Source organism: Pholcus phalangioides, unplaced genomic scaffold (genome assembly GCF_987345545.1).
Source record: "Pholcus phalangioides strain wild (caught in Gottingen) unplaced genomic scaffold, Ppha-v1.0 ptg000032l_1, whole genome shotgun sequence".
NCBI classification, from domain to species: domain Eukaryota; kingdom Metazoa; phylum Arthropoda; class Arachnida; order Araneae; family Pholcidae; genus Pholcus; species Pholcus phalangioides.
In genome coordinates, this window is record NW_028301622.1 from 8923848 (window position 1) to 8940164 (window position 16317).

Sequence of the window (16317 nt, forward strand, 5' to 3'; positions counted from 1 at the left end):
AAAAAAGAAAGTGTATTTGGAGAATAAAAAAGGAAGCGTGTTTGATAAAGAATATAGTATGTAGGAAGAATAAAATACTCCCAAAAAAAAACGGGTTAAAAGAATAAAAAGACTCACAAAACGGGTTAAAAGAATGACTCGCAAAGCTGGTTAAAAGAATAGAAAAGATTCGAAAGCATGTTTAAAGACATTCAAATCTCATTTGGGTGCACAGCATCATTCCACGACTCACAAAGACTCCAAATGAGTATTCTTACTCACAAGGTACTTCACAGACTCACAAGGCACGTTAAAAGACTCGTAGAAAAAAGTTACTCAGGACTCGCAATGCGTGTTTGAAAACCCATAAAGGAAATCAAAACTCGCAAAAATTTTTTGAAGACCACCGATTCGCATTTAAACACTGATAAAGCTCGTGTAAATGCTCTTACAGCAATGTATGAAGACTCGCTTTTACAAACTGGCAAAGAACGGTAGACTCACGAAAAATACTCTAGAAACGTATTTGTCGAAATCGGAGAGAGTATAAAGTTGCATAAACGCTGTGGAATATTGATCTGTGCTGATCATCACACTTCAAGAAAGGTAATAACCATTGCACTTACAATATCCATCTGTGATCATAATCATTCCATTGTACTATCATAAATCTATGAAACTCATTTGACGAATTTTCTTTAGCCTCGTGTTCACCGATGAATTATAAACACTTATGAGCTCTTCAAACACATACATTTTCACACTTACGACAATGATAACAAAAACGATGACTACTTAAAATTAGACCCATAATAAATTAACCACCACCAAACCAGAACATGGCTCCCACTCTGTCCCAAGATAGGGATATAAGGCATAATAAATAACCAATAATAGAATTCCTATTTAAAAATGATTAGAATCAACTGAATTGTGAAAAATAAACAAAATTGTAGTCTACGAATACCCTGTAAACGAAAATTCTCATACCCTGAAGTAGAACGCTAACGCCAGAGGGTTTCTTCTTAGAATCAGTACTAATCCCCCCGGCTTATAACAGCTCTCGCCTGAACTCCATATATCCATATTTTCAATACAGCCATCATCTACCATTTGCACTAAATCTAATTATTTTTTTGATTGATAAAATATTCAATTTTATTCAATCTGCAGGTTACCGGATGTCTCGACCTACTTGTCTCAACAAGGCGACCGACAAGGAAGTGGACGAACGACTCTGCGATGTCACTCAGAGACCTCGTCCTCAAATAAAGGAATGTAACACCCATCAATGCCCTCCGATGTAAGTTTACTAAGCATTGTGTTGAACATATACATTTGACGAAGATGAATTTCCGTACCTTAAGATCGGGGCTGCACAACCTTTTCAGTAAGTGGGCGGGAGATATGGGGTAATTTTGCCGCTCGAGGCCAGAAACTTGAATTAATGAGGTGGCCCGTATATTTTACGGGACATTCTCGTAATTTTGGTTATCACAACTTTCTCATAAAATGTCTTGTTTCCCCCCTCCCTTCGTTATTTTCAGCCCGTCTTACTTGAATTTTTTAGAAAAGACTTATGACTTTTAAAAATTGTACAATTCTCCTAATTGGCAGTTTCAGCCTTCTAATTGATACTTTACTTTTACATTTACTTCCCTCTGATAATCACTTTTTTTTTGGCTATAATTGGCAACTTCACTTGCCCTTGATAATTTTTCGAGCTGTAATTGGTGACTTGCCTCTGAAAATTATTTTTGGTTATAACTGACAACTTTGCTTGCCTTTGAAAATTTCTTGTCTATAATCTTCGACTTTACTTGTTTTTATCAACTTTTTTGGCTTAATTGGCGAATTTAGAGCATTCAGATCATTTCTTGGGCTGAGGTTAAAGACTTTTCTTGCCTTTAAAATTTCTTGGTTGTTATTAACAACTTTACTTGCCTTTGACATTTTTTTTTTTTTTTTGGCTGTTATTAGCAACTTTACTTGCCTTTGACAATGTTTTCGGCACTAATTGATGATAACCCGTATTTTTATAAACAAAATATGGCCAGCCTAGGCATTTATCGTATTGTGTGTGTACTGAAACTTTTCTACTGGGCCGGATGGAACCTCTTGGTGGGCCGCAGGTTGTGCATCCTGGTCATAGAGGCTCTGAAGTACCCCTAAATGAAAGCAAATTGGCGCAACAGAACACTTCAGAATTATGCGCTCACCGTTTATCCAATAAGATAATCACCAAATACATTCTTTACAGGCTGTACAGTCATCATGAATTATGACTACATATACTATTATATTACATATATCATTTATTATATTATTATATTCAATTTTTGAATGAGAATAATGTTAATCCCATTTGATATTAATCCCACCATTTAATATCCATAATGGGAGAATACTTGCCATCCGCATAAATACGTTAAACTGAATATCCACATTGCTTTCGGATCAAAGCATCACAAAACTGTGGAACAAGTTCGTCCCCCCCCCCCCAAAAAAAATATGGTATCCACCTTCATGATGAATGTTGCGGTCAGGATTTGAAAACACGATTATGCGAGTGGTGATTTGAAAACGAATTTGAGAGAGTCTGGAGTGTCTAGTGTGTCCGAATTCCATTTAGAGCAGCACAGAACGCTTTCCAGGGCCCTGAAAGTTGTTGAAATTCAATGTCGTCATTCAATTTTCAACATGATGCCATAGAAAGAATGTTTGTGGGTACAAAACGCACCGAAATCCTATACCCCCCACTCATCAGAAAATGAATTCTTTTCATGTTCCCAGTCTACGATCAAGAATGGATAATGTATTCGGAATTCAGTTTTTTTTAATATCCATAATAGTCTTAATACCCTACATTGTAATTAAGCCATTTATTCAGATTCATAATGTCATATATGATACAGTGTATACATACCCTCTTATGACAGTCGCATTAAAGCGATAAAGTAACAATAAAAGTTGACTTTACAGCATACATGCTCATACACCCATGGTCAGTGGGTCAAATGTGCCTCGCCCCCTTCCCCCCGGAGCCATCTAACAGTGGCCCGTGACCTCAAACCTGATTTGGTTTTTAATTGATAAAAACGGTGGTGGGGAGAGTACATAACCTTTTCAATGCACGTGCTAGATATGCGGTATTTCTGTCTCTTGCGGGTGAAAAAAAATATAAAAAGTGACCATATGACCCGTATTTTACGGATCATTCCCGTAATTTTGGCTGTTGCAACTTTGTTTTATAAAATATCTCGTTTTTACCGTTTTTTCAGCAAAGCTTGAATTTTTGAAAGCAAGAATGAAGATTATTTTCATGACTTACATATATGTGTTAGACGATAATTATTACTCTACGGTAATTAATACCTTAATTAATACCTTAATTATACCTTAATTATAACTCTACCGTAGTTATATATATATAATTACAGTCAAATAGATATATATTCATCTCGCATATTTATCAAACAAACATTTTTGGGGTGAATTACATTTTGACTTACAGTACCCATCATCTGCCGTGATTGGCGATTTTTCAGAATTTTTAGCCGTAGTTCGCAACTTTACTTGCTGTTGACAATTTTTCTTGCTGTAACTGGTAGTTTCACTTGCCTTTGACAATTTTTCTGGCTGTAACTGGCAACTTCACTTGCGTTCGACAATATTTTGGCAGTGTTTGGCAACTTCACTTGCGTTCGACAATGTTTTGGCAGTGTTTGGCAACTTCACTAGCTTTTCACAATTATTTCGGTTGTAAGTGAGCAACTTCACTTATTTTGACAACTTTTATTGTGATATCCCGTATTTTTATGAAAGAAATATGGATCAACCTGAGTATTTATCGTATTGTATGTATTGATAACTTTTGAAAAAACTTTGTGGGCCGCATCTAGCCCACGGGCTGGACGTTGTGCACCCCCGGATAAAAATGTCAGTGGTGACTCTGACCCGAAAAAGAACCTCAAAGTACGAAGCGATATGAAGTTATACTGTATTTGAATCCATTACCATGTTAACGCATAAGGCTACCAAGCACGACTCGAGGGGCCTCAAGACAACAAAATGGGTCCCAAAAAATGAGATCTGGTTGAAATTTTTGAGAATTCGCCTGATATGGCCTCAGAAAAATGACGACGGCTCTGGTGTAATCCAGTGCTGTTTTAGTTGAAACAGCACTGGAGCACCAATGCCGTAGGGACTGTTTATATATAGAGCCTGGAAGTTCGGACAAAGTGCCATAAAAAAGTGCCTCTTTCTTTGCCTATTTTCAAACTTTTTCCTGTAAAAATGCTTTTTATCTCCTGCCGTAAATTATATTTCGATATTGTTTTATGTTTATTCTTCGTGAATTTTAGAAGCCTTATTATCTGTAGACCATGGATAATTTTTAGTATTGAGAGCTTCAAAATATAATTTCTAAGTTTAAAATCTACATTCAATCGCTCGATGCATAAATAATTCATAGTCAAAGCCCATGACGACCACAGTACATTGCACTTGTACGATATCAGCACGTGTTTTTTTGTACTGCCCAGACAAGTGCACGCGTAATTTTGCGTTTGCAGATATGTCCCGTTTTTCTTCCCGTAATTGGACTATTCTAGATTAAAGCCGGGTTTTCCTAGGAGTAAAACTTTTGCGCTGTGTGCAGCGTGAAAATGCTCATTGGCTAAAAACCTGAAATTCAGGTTTTTTTGACCAATCAGCATTTTTACGCTGCGTGGGCTGTAGAAACCTGCTCCTAGGAAAACCCGGCTTAAGATACACGATCAGGAAAGACACATAACCCCTATTCGATCAAGCTGATGTCAATTTGCATGAAAGTACTCATGTAATAATTCTTCATAAGTCAGATCAGATATATTCTAATTTCTTGAAACAATGATGAAAAAGTAATTTGGCATTTTAGTACGCATTTGATGCTATTGCATATGCAATTTTTTTTTTTTTTTTTTTTTTGCCACGATATGCTCAGAAAAAAACCTCTTAAAAAATACAAATTCAAATTACAGTCATGCGCTAAATTTCATCTTTCTAACTTAAAACATTTCATGAATTGCTCTCGTCCTGGCACCAACAAAAATGTAGCTGTCGGTCAGGGCCGCAACTAGATACTTGGTCCACCGGGGCAAGAGCGCATTTTGACACCCCTCTGTAATGTTGTCAGAGAGGTTTCAGAATGAAATTTGCGCTTCCTCGGGTCCAGCGTCCGGGGCACGAGACCCGCCTGCTTCCCCCTTCCCCCCGCCTAGTTACTGCCCTGCTGACAGTGCTCCAGCCAGAGACACGGGATAAATCTTAATTTTTCTCTTTTTTCACACTATAAATCCACTGTATTGCCCCCCCCCCCTCTGAAACATCTGACGAGATAGCCCGCGAAAGATCCCAGAGTAGAGGGCCACTGCTGTAATATGTGGGGGAGAGGGGGACATGGCTCTCGTAAAGTTCTGGGACGGTTTTGAAACAAAGGCCCCCCTCTCAAAGTGACTTGTTTTGATCGACAGCGACAGATGGCGCCACAATGATGACGTCTATCACTTCCCCCCCTCCCTCCGTTTCTCTTCCCCCATATATTTATCTTACGCGCATCAAAAAATGAATCGCAACGTGAATGGATGGACATAACGAGTTATCGTAAAAATGTATCCATTTTTTTCCCCTATTTTCTTCTCTTCCATTTAACATTTCTAAAAATATGTTTCATATTTCCCACCGATCGTTATATTATGAAGAATATCCTTCGATTTTTATAGTGTAGGATGTACATTTATCCTGTTCTCTGTCGCATTGCATCAGCTTTATCAAGAAGGGGGGGGGGGAAACACCTTTTTTGTTCGTCGATAACAACGACATTCCCGTTCATATGGAATTCATGTAAATTTATCCTCCCCAGAATCGAAAGAGTGGATGAAATAAGAAACGTTTTATGAGCTTATTCCTTAAAAAAAAAATTTATTGGTGAAGAGGAAAAGACAGATTTCTATTATCTTCCCTCCTCCCACATCTTCCTCTATTGCAACCAATCTTTATCGGTGTCTACGTTATAAAAGAGACGGAAAAAAACCACCCTCAGATATAGTCGTACCGGTTATTTACTACATCGTTTAGTACCCGATTTTGTTAAAAAGTAACTACTGATGCATTAAATTACGCTTTTGTAATACGCAATAGGGGCATCAGTGGTATAAAGATGGTCGGATTATTGAGTATTCATGTCCCTGCAGCAAGACACCTTCGTGTTGTAATCGATTTCTTTTATTTTGCACTACCATCTATCTTTTATGACTTCATCTTCATAAATGCATTAGAGAGGCACTTACATGGAGAAAGGCAATACACTTAAAAAAGAATGTAGGCTGTTAGAAAATAAATGCTCTGAATGTGATTATGCACGAAGAATAACGCAGACAGTGTGACATCTTATAGAGAGAGCTGCATGCTGAAGTAAAATTCGTACTGGGATCTTCTTAATATGTATTTGTCGGTCACGTCACTTGCATTTTAATGTCATGGTTAGAGCCAGGATTATATGCAAATGCATATGCACATATGCATTTGCATATTTTGGTCTTTTTGGGCATTAATGCATATAAATGCATAAAATCAAAGAATTTTCAGAATAACTGCATATTTTTTGAAGTGTTATTTACACTGAATCACTTTTTGTTAAAATAATTTTTCATATAAATATTGCTCATAATATGTTTAACACTGTATTTTCCAAATATCAACCGCTTTATTGTAAGGTTATTTCTAGAGATGTGTCAAAAGTGTTAAATTTATTCAGAAAATAGTATCAAAATTCTTTTGTTACTGGAATTTCGTTACTGAGCAGCTGCAACAAACAAGAAATTAAAAATGTCATGATAACAAAAATATGTAGAAATTATTTGCATATTCACTACGTACATATGTGGGGATATTTTTTGTAATTGAATATGAACTAAGAAATAGAAAATATGCATTTTGAAACGCGCGTATCTGCTTTTTATTTTACATAGTGATTTTTTAAAATTCATATTTGCTGATTTTTGGTACACATTTCCGAATTCTTCTAACTTTTTGAGTATTTTTCAGTGCATTTGTTTGTGGTTTTTATGCATATTTTGCAGTTTTAAGCTCATATTTTGGCATTTCAAGTGCATATTTTGGCCTTTTTAAGTGCATATTTTGGCCTTTTTAAGTGCATATCTTTTTAAGTTAGGTTCACAACACATGCAAGCGCATTCTGGCATGTACCAATTCGATAGAAATTCCATAGAGGAATGTGTACGAGGTGCATGTCCGGTTAAGTAGTAGTAGTGCCTTCGCCGCTGCTCACTGCACTTCTTCAGAACAGAGAATCGTATACTCCTTGAGTTAATCCTTTATCTGAGAAAAAAGAAAAAGTCACGTGGGGCAAGATCAGCGAAGAATAAGCTGGTTGTGAAAGTATCAGAATGTGATGTTTTGACAGGTAATCTGACACCGGGGGAGGTCATGTGAACCAACAGATTGTCGTGATAAACCCCCCCCCCCCCAAAGATTTGGCCTTCCAAAAATCTCGTCGCTTGCGTCTCACCGAATCTTGCAAACGTTTAAGGACTCAAAGGTCCTTAACGTGCTCTTTTTTTGATAGCGAAGGTGGGCGGTTCGCACGACTAGAAATAGGTTCAAGAACCAAGTTCTGAAGGGACAATCATTCTTACCTCGGCAGGTGGCGATATCGTCTTCGGTGTAAGGTAGTGATGGAAGTTCTATCCAGACCGCCGAAGAATCTGCAGCACTTCATTTCTAAGCATAAAAATTCCAATTATGAATCAATGTCCGAATATGTCCGGCCCACCAATTCTTTATTTTTGTTTTTTGCGCCGCTCCAATGATCTAAATATGACGATGGTCACTTAAGTGCTGTGGAGCTGCACCGCGAGACAGAATAGAATCTATTCAAACCATATGCAGCTTAGTCTATTTTACAAAATTAGGTTTGAGGTCGCGAGCCACATCAGACGACTCCGAGGGCCACATTTTTCCCGCGGGTTGAGCATATATTGCTATAAGGTGTTCCGGTGCCTGCCCACTCAAGTGAAATGAAACAAAACTTTTCAACCAGGAAGTTTTCAAGGATAGTCTTTTGAATTGTTTTAGAGGACTAGACAGAGTTTTCACGAGTGTGTTCCTCGCTTAGGTATTTTTACAAAATAGTTTCCCCCCCCCCTAAAATTGAGAATCACTGCTATTGTACGAACTATTTTAGTGATGTATGCTTGTCTCTATCTTCTTTTCCAGTTGGGTAACGGACAGCTGGAGTCCGTGCTCCAAGTTTTGCGGAGGAGGAAGACAGTCTCGTCAAGTCCACTGCGCTCAGATGGGACCTGACGGAATCAGGATCAGAGTTGACATGCACCTGTGCGTCCGGCAGAAGCCTCTGACGGAGCGTCCCTGCAACACGGTTCCATGCCCGCAGTGGATTACTGGACCGTGGTCAGGCGTAAGAGTCCTTGCATTCCTTTATAATGTACTAGGAGAAAAAAAAATACTTTGAAAAAGTGTTCGCCACTGAAACTAAAAAAAAATCATCTTGAATCGAGAGAATTTTCTGTCTTGAAATCGTTCAAGGGTGCATTTTCGAAAACTAAGGCCAGGATTGCACTACAAAAGTTATATAAATGTTCTTTTATAAAACTTGGAAAATGCAACAAATAAGCTTATCAATTATATTCCAGCAAATGCAACCGATCAGCTCATCGGTTGAATTTATAGATTTTTATAAAAGAACTTTTATATGACTTTTATTGTATCACGCTAAAGTTGAGAGAATCACAAAAAAGTGTTGATCACAAAAAAAACTTAATTTCTCGAAAACTACAATGTATAAATGGTACAGGAAATGAATGATATCACGTTCGAAAGAGCATTGAACAAAGCATGTATTAAGCATTGATTGACCTTTAGCTGACGTCACTGACTGCTGCTACAGCGCTGTTTATTTAAGGCACCAAAATCGAGGTGCGTACTCCCTTGAATTGCGTATATACTTCCCCTTTCTAATTTACGTTTCGTTGCGTCGTATTCCCCGATTACAGTGGGATTTAGTGTCTGAACATTTTTCACTGCAATATTCCATAAGAATGGATTTCGATATCCATCATTGAATCATCACTAGAGCTCATCATCAGCAGTGACGTCACAGTCGGAGTTTTCTGGTGCTCATTCTCAGCAAAGGCGTAGGTGCAATGGGCTGCAGATAGACTCAACTTTGGTGTAAGAGCCAGAGCACCGTTAATGCTTGGCCTCAGCCGTGACGTAAGACTCGGGAGCTCAGTAATGGCAGAGGCCAAGGCACTATGGACTATTGATGCTTGTCTCTAGCAGTGATTTAAACCCTAGGACTCAGATTGCTTGTCCTCAGTAGTGACAAAGAAGCGGGAACACTGTTGATAATCATCCTGAGCAGTGGATTTGGACCCGGGGGCTCAGAGTGCTCAAAATTCTCAGAAGTGAACTCTTAGAATCGTACCCCTATTTATTGTTATGGCTCACTCGTTGGGCTTATATTAATACTATCTTATCTTACGAGTTCTGTGATTTCTCAATGGTAGAAGAAATTACCAGCCATCTTCATGGATATGGCTATATTCACTATTTTTCTGATATTATATTTTTCTTCTTGATTTCAAGTGTTCAGTTACTTGCGGCAAGGGTCATAAAACCAGATCAGTGGCATGCCACGATGCCAAAGGACATCACAGCGAGGACTGTGACGTCGAAGTGATGCCACCGACGAAACAGGAATGTGACAGTGGTCTCATCTGCTCGCCATCGGAAGATCCCGGCACTTATTTGTTCTCCGGTAAGCTTGGTGATAACTGTCGATTTGTAACATCTAATGTAAGTGAATATACGTTTCAGGATATAGAATTTTCATTTTAGGGTGGAGGGGATTTCCATGTACTTTCTAAATTATTTTCATTGAATTATCTATATATATTGATAATTGGGATTGAGTGATTTTCTTTTTTCAGATATATTCAAAGGATCGCTCAAAGATGCTCCACCAGTTTCTTCTTATCACGCTTTGCCATGGAAGCAGAAGCAAATCTCCACCGAGCCAAGGTGACTGTTGCTCATCTTTCATTATTTTTTAATTTAGATGAACGTGCCTTTTACGAAATTTCTTATCATTATTACTGAAATTCCATAGTCCCTCGCCCCCTTCGTCAAAGCCTTCATTTAGAAAGTTCCTAAATATCTGAGCTCGTTTATTTAAGGAGTGTCACGACCCCTGAAGTCGAATTTTCAAACATTATTTCAAAAAATACTTCATTCAATCGCAAATAAAATACCAAAAATTTCGTGTCAATCGGTTAATTTGTTCTTCCATAATGAAAGAAAGAAATAATGAATTATGGTGTAAACGTATACAAGAAAAAAACACTTTGAATGCGATTTTCTCAGAATGCAGTTTCTGAGCTCATACGCAAGATTAATAAAAAACTACTGAAAATTCTGTGGTGTTTGGTCAGAACATGATGTCTCCAAAAAATGGCTTTTTGATCTACAGTAAGTCTACTGTAGTAAGTCTACTACAAGTAAGTCTTGCTAATTGCAGCTAATTAGAAGTGAGATAAATGCCCAAATACATGCATACGGCTAAACAACATGCTGATGTATGATATTTTCATTTGTATTTGTGTGTATGCTTTATTTTTGATTTTTAAATGACAATGAAAATGCTTATATCTCAAAAATGTGATTTTGAAGTTATCATGTTCAGACCAAACACCACAGAATTCTGAAATTTTGCAGAAATGTTCATTCAATATGAGTTAGTGAAATGAACCTCGAACTTGAATATCAGACGTTTCATTAGAATTTCATGAATTTTTAAAGTTTGAGAAATATATAAATTTCAAAAATCTAAATTCAACATTTTTTAAAAAATACTTTCCACCAGCCAATTGCTAAATCCGAAGTTCATTTTATTAACACATGTCGAATAAACATTTTTACAAAATTTCAGAATTTTCGGGATTGTAGTTTTTTTATTAATTTTGCGGATGGCTCAGAAACTGCAATTTGAGAAAATCGCGTTTAAAGTGTTTTTTCTTGTATACTGTTGTTTTTTCTTGTTATTTTTTAAATATATGACATCCATATTTGTTATGGGCATCTTTTTCTCAGCCACCTCGTTGGGCATTTTGCCTGTTGTGGTGTTGTATTTGTATTTGTATACGTTTACACTGTAATTCATTATTTCTTTCTTTTATTATGAAAGAACAAATTAACCGATTGACACGAAATTTTTAGTATTTTATTTGCGATTGAATGAAGTATTTTTTGAAGTAATGTTTGAAAATTCGACTTCCGGGGTCATGACACCCTTTAACATGATAGTTGTTGAGCAGGAAAATATATATATTAACGTAGTTTAAGACTGACATATATACAGATATGTGTAGGTAGACCCTATGAATCAAAAGCTGATTCGAATCGCATCATCACAGGAATATAAATGAATATCGTCATATCGGTAAGAGGGGGCATTTGTAACATGAATCATCAAAGTTAATTTGAAATACAGAAGAACTACAGTAAAGTAATAAATACAGTTGAAAACAGTACTTTTGGTGACACGAAATTTCAGAAGCATTTAATTATTCGGAGTTGTTTTCTCAGTAAAATCGGTTGCATATCTTTGCATAGTTTCAGTTACTGCGACTTAATATCGTTGGGGGAATCACTTCATCGGACAGTCGAAGGTGAATGTTGATAGGAATCATCCAAAGTGAGAATCCTTGATAAGAGGCACAGAAAAGGCAATTTTTCTGTTCCTCTCATAAAAAGGAGGGAGAGGCACCCAAAAAGGACATTGTTGATAGGAGTCCTCCAAAGAGCCACCCAAAAAGGACATTGTTGATAGGAGTCCTCCAAAGAACATCGTTGATAACGGGATCCAAAGGACATTGTTGAAAGATGTTATTCAAACATGTTGATAAGAAACCCCTAAAGGATATCGTTGATGAGAGGAACTTTTGCAAAATTTTTGACTCAGTTCAACGTTCTTGAATGGCGTCATCCAATTTTTTTTTTTTTGATAAGAGGCATCCCCAATGGGCATTTTTTGGTAGGTGTCCTCGAAAGAAAATTTTTGGTAAGAGACAACCAATGGCCATTGTTGATTGCAACCGACTAAAGAAATCATCCAAGAAATTTTTTTTTTACAGAAGTCATCCAGGGAAAATTTTTGCTAAGAGGACACCAATGGTCGTTGATGATAGGAGTCATACGGAGAACATCGTTGATAAGAGACACCCAAAGAACATCGTTGATATAAATTAAACATCGTTGACTAGACACCCAAAGAACTTCGAGAACATTGTTGATTGGAGTCGTCCAAAAAGCATCGTTGATAAAAGACATCCAAAATTATGTTGATAGAGGATATTTGCAAAAAAACATTGATAGAAGCTGTGTGCAAAATATTGTCGATCGAAATTCATTCGCAAAAATTGTTTTTTTTATAGTGGGCTCAAAATCATTGTTTCTAAGAAGTTTTTCAAATTTGTTATGAGACACAGATTTCTAAGAATGAATTGTTGTGATACAAGATTCACATAGCTATGATATCATTTAAAAAAAAGAAATCATCGAAAAAACATTATTGAGATATGCGTATATTATTATTTCGACTTTAAAAAAATTTATTAGTAAGTATTGGTCTAGTGGGTGTTCATCTCTCTGCCTCTGAAAAGCGAAAAAAATTTTCACGGGCAGATTTCATAGATTATTATGATATTAAATAGCGTCAAAGAAATCATTTGTCATTATTAAATTATTTCTTTTAAATATATATATGTATAAACTCCTTCCTTATACTATAATAATTTTTCCCCAGTTACGTACCAGGAGAGTGGAGCGAGTGTAGCACAACATGCGGTCAAGGAATCCGCAAACGTAAAGTCGATTGCAAGATATTCCTAGAGTTTTCGAGAACAGTTGCCATCCTACCTGACAGAGAATGCCCTGGTAAATAACTATTTAATCATCTTATGGTATATAGTCAGTTCTCTCTCTCTCGATCTCTTTCACAACTTCATATACAAGTTCCATCTCAAAGTTGAGACGGTTTACATAACATTACGGCACAACCTTTGAATTCTTTAATCTTGCTCCCGCTGGATTGGACGGTTAGTGGAACACAAACACGTGGTACTCGGGCGTATAGTCCCCCTCATGTGGAGCCTTCGGCGCACAGTACTGGCAGATTCTTACCAAGTGACGCTGCAACCATTGATGTGACAGTTATGGAGATCGCTCGTTGATTCCGCTTGGTTATTATAGCAATATACCGATAATGAAAACGATTTCAAACACTTGTCCGGAGACCTGTACTCGACCTGTGTCGACCTAGGCAGGCGCGGATCCAGGATGACTTGACGGGAGGAGTGAATTGTCTAAGTTCATTTGATCGTTCCGTATCTCACTTCCATATAAATTTTCCCATTTTATTCGGATCTTGGGAGAAGGCGGTCGCTCCCATTGTCTCCCCATCCCGAATCTGCACCTGAGTGAAGATATGCATCTTCAACTACGAATGGAGCGGAGATAGGCATCTTCAGCTGCGAATGAAACCGAGGCAGACTTCAGCTGCGAATAGAGTTGAGACGGGCATCTTCAGCTGTGAATAGAGTTGAGACAGGCATCTTCAGCTGCGAATAGAGCTGAGGCAGGCATCTTCAGCTGAAACCGATGTAGACATCTTCAGCTGCGGAAGAAACCGAAACAAACATCTTCAGCTGCGAATGGAGTGGAACCAGGGTGATGTGTCAGAGAAGCGACTTATTGCATAGGTGCATCGGATCATTCCGTATTTAGCGGGACAGACAAATTTTCTCCCATATCATTCGGCTCTTAGAAGGGGCGATCGTCGCCTTGGATCCACGCTTGGACCTAGGGTTACCATCCCATTTTATGATCGTTATATTGTAAAAGTATCTAAGCAGAATCGTCGAGTGACCTCCACAACTATCACATTCATGGTTACAGCATTACTCAGTAAGACAATATCTGCCAGTACTGTGCGCCTCCGAAGGATCCGCACGAAAGGGCTGTGCTTCCAAATACGACGTGCTTGTGCTCCACTAACCGTCTAATCCAGTGGGCAAGATTGAAGTGGTTGCGTATTATTATATAAGACGTATATTTCTTATATAAACCGTCATGTGCTGAACTTTTAGGTGCCCGTGTATTTCCTGTATTCAAATTACTTATAAAAATTCCTATACACATTCTTATTTGCTCATAAATTCAATAGTATTACACGTATTCAAAACATATTTTATTCTAGTATTTTTAATAAGTTTCTGGTATCACCCTATTTCTATATGAGGAAAAAAAATTATTCAACTATTTTATATCTAATTATGCCATTTACTCCTTTGATAGATACAATGACTATAGAATACATTAAAAAAAATTACTTTATGTGAAAAGTACTCTATAGTGGTGTAGTATTGGTTTCACAATTATATTTTTTTTTATAATTCGATGACTTTGTAATGATTGGTTTTTGATAATAATTATCACAAAAAAAAAAAACCGCGAAAAAAAATTTCTTTTATTCATTTACGAATTATATACTTGACGCAAGTGTATTCATTCCAATATAATGAATACTTGACGAAATTAAATTTTTTTTTTGCCTCCAGGAACTTTTTTTCCCTTGTATCTCAGCAAATTCAAAATATCTTTAAAATAGTAATATGTAATTTTAAAAAAGAAAACAAAATATACCCGAGAAATAAAATATATTTATTTAAAGGTTTATAGTATTTTAGTTCCATGAGTTCAAGTCCTTTTTCTGGTATCTGCTTTTCTGGAATTTCGAGGAGAATAAGAAGTTTTTAAAGGGAAAAATTTATTCCGTGTGATCTGGACCGTGTTCTTCTAAGTACTCATATTTTTTTTTCTTTTCTTCTTTTTTTTTTGTAAAGTTAAAAAAAACAAATTTTTTTCTTTCTTTTATCTCTATGATCTTCTCTCTGTGTGTATTTGAATCCTGAAGGATTTCCCAGAGCGTAAGAGAGGGAGGTGGGCGGTGTTATGAGCCGCTGGATGGGTTTTTAAGATCAAAGCAGTACGTGATGTTTCGGCCATGTTTTAAATACATATTGAGGTAATACCGATGAATATATATATATATATATATATATTTCTTTTATTTCTTCCCGAGTCTTTGATTTTTCGGAATGTTCATGTTACGTATCTATCTACAAACGGTGATTTTCCATCGTCGTAAATTTCGGTCTTTTCTCCACTGGAAAATATACCTTTTGATACTACATAACCACACAAAGACGTCATTCTAATTCATCCTTTTGTGAGTTATACATTTTTTATTTTTATTTTTCCCTCCAAACATACTCAATTTTTTCATTTTAATAGTCTCTACTTTATTTGTTTTGAGTCTTTAGTCGTTTGTTAATGCATTTCTTTTCTTCTTTTCGGTCTTTTATTTCAATAACTTGAATCGGGTATATTTTGAATATTTTCTAGCTTGTAACCTCTATTTTGTTTTCTTTTTCTTTTTTTTTGTACATATATTATATGCATACATTTTGTATTTGTATGTTTGTAGAAATTTGTTTTTGTGATTTCTCGAAGTGCTTGCGTGTGAAACGATGCAGAAACAAATTTTAATTTCATTGCATAGAGATTCTTTAAGGCTTAGATCCGGGTGCTGCACAACCTTTGCAGTCAGCGGGCCAGATATGCGGTATTTCTGACGCCCTTTGGCCAAAAACTTGCATAAAGTAGCCAGAAACTTGTATAAAGAGGGTGGCCATATGACCCGTATTTTACATGACATTCCCGTAATACTGATCGCACCAAGTTTTCCGTAAAATGTGTGTGTGTCCCGTTTTTTTTTTCTCTTATTTTTCAGTGAGACTTACTTGAATTTTTCGGATCAAGAATTAAGATTATTGCCATGTCATCATCAATTACTGCTACTGACAATTTTATTGGCTGTGGTTTGCAACTTTACTTGCCTTTCACGTTTTTCTTGGATGCGATTGGCAACTTCACTTATGTTTGAAATTTTCTTATGTGTAATCGATAACTTTACTTTGACAATTTTTGTTTACGGCTGTGATTGACAACTTTACTCAACTTCGAATTTTTTTTTGGCTATAATTAGCAACTTTACTTGCGTTTGAATATTTCTTGGCTGTGATTGGTAACTTTACTTGCGTTTGAAATTTTTCTTGGCTGTAATTGGTAACTTTACCTGCGTTTGAAAATTTCTTGGCTGTAATTGGTAACTTAACTTGTCATTAACATTTTTTT

The 16317-nt window shown here is 36.6% G+C and overlaps 1 protein-coding gene across 4 annotated transcripts in view; it reads left to right on the forward strand.

The window, feature by feature from the left end:
- LOC149066930 (protein madd-4-like) overlaps positions 1–16317 on the forward strand; it is a 226584-nt gene that overhangs the window by 174638 nt on the left and 35629 nt on the right. For all 4 annotated transcript variants that reach the window (XR_016195428.1, XR_016195429.1, XM_089253235.1 and 1 more), the window contains exons 6-10: positions 1153–1282; positions 8257–8458; positions 9649–9820; positions 9993–10083; positions 12866–12996. Coding sequence is in view for 2 of the 4 variants with exons in the window: in XM_089253235.1 (XP_089109361.1) it covers positions 1153–1282; positions 8257–8458; positions 9649–9820; positions 9993–10083; positions 12866–12996 (726 nt within the window). In the remaining 2 variants the exon portion in view is untranslated. The remainder of the gene's footprint in view (positions 1–1152; positions 1283–8256; positions 8459–9648; positions 9821–9992; positions 10084–12865; positions 12997–16317) is intronic.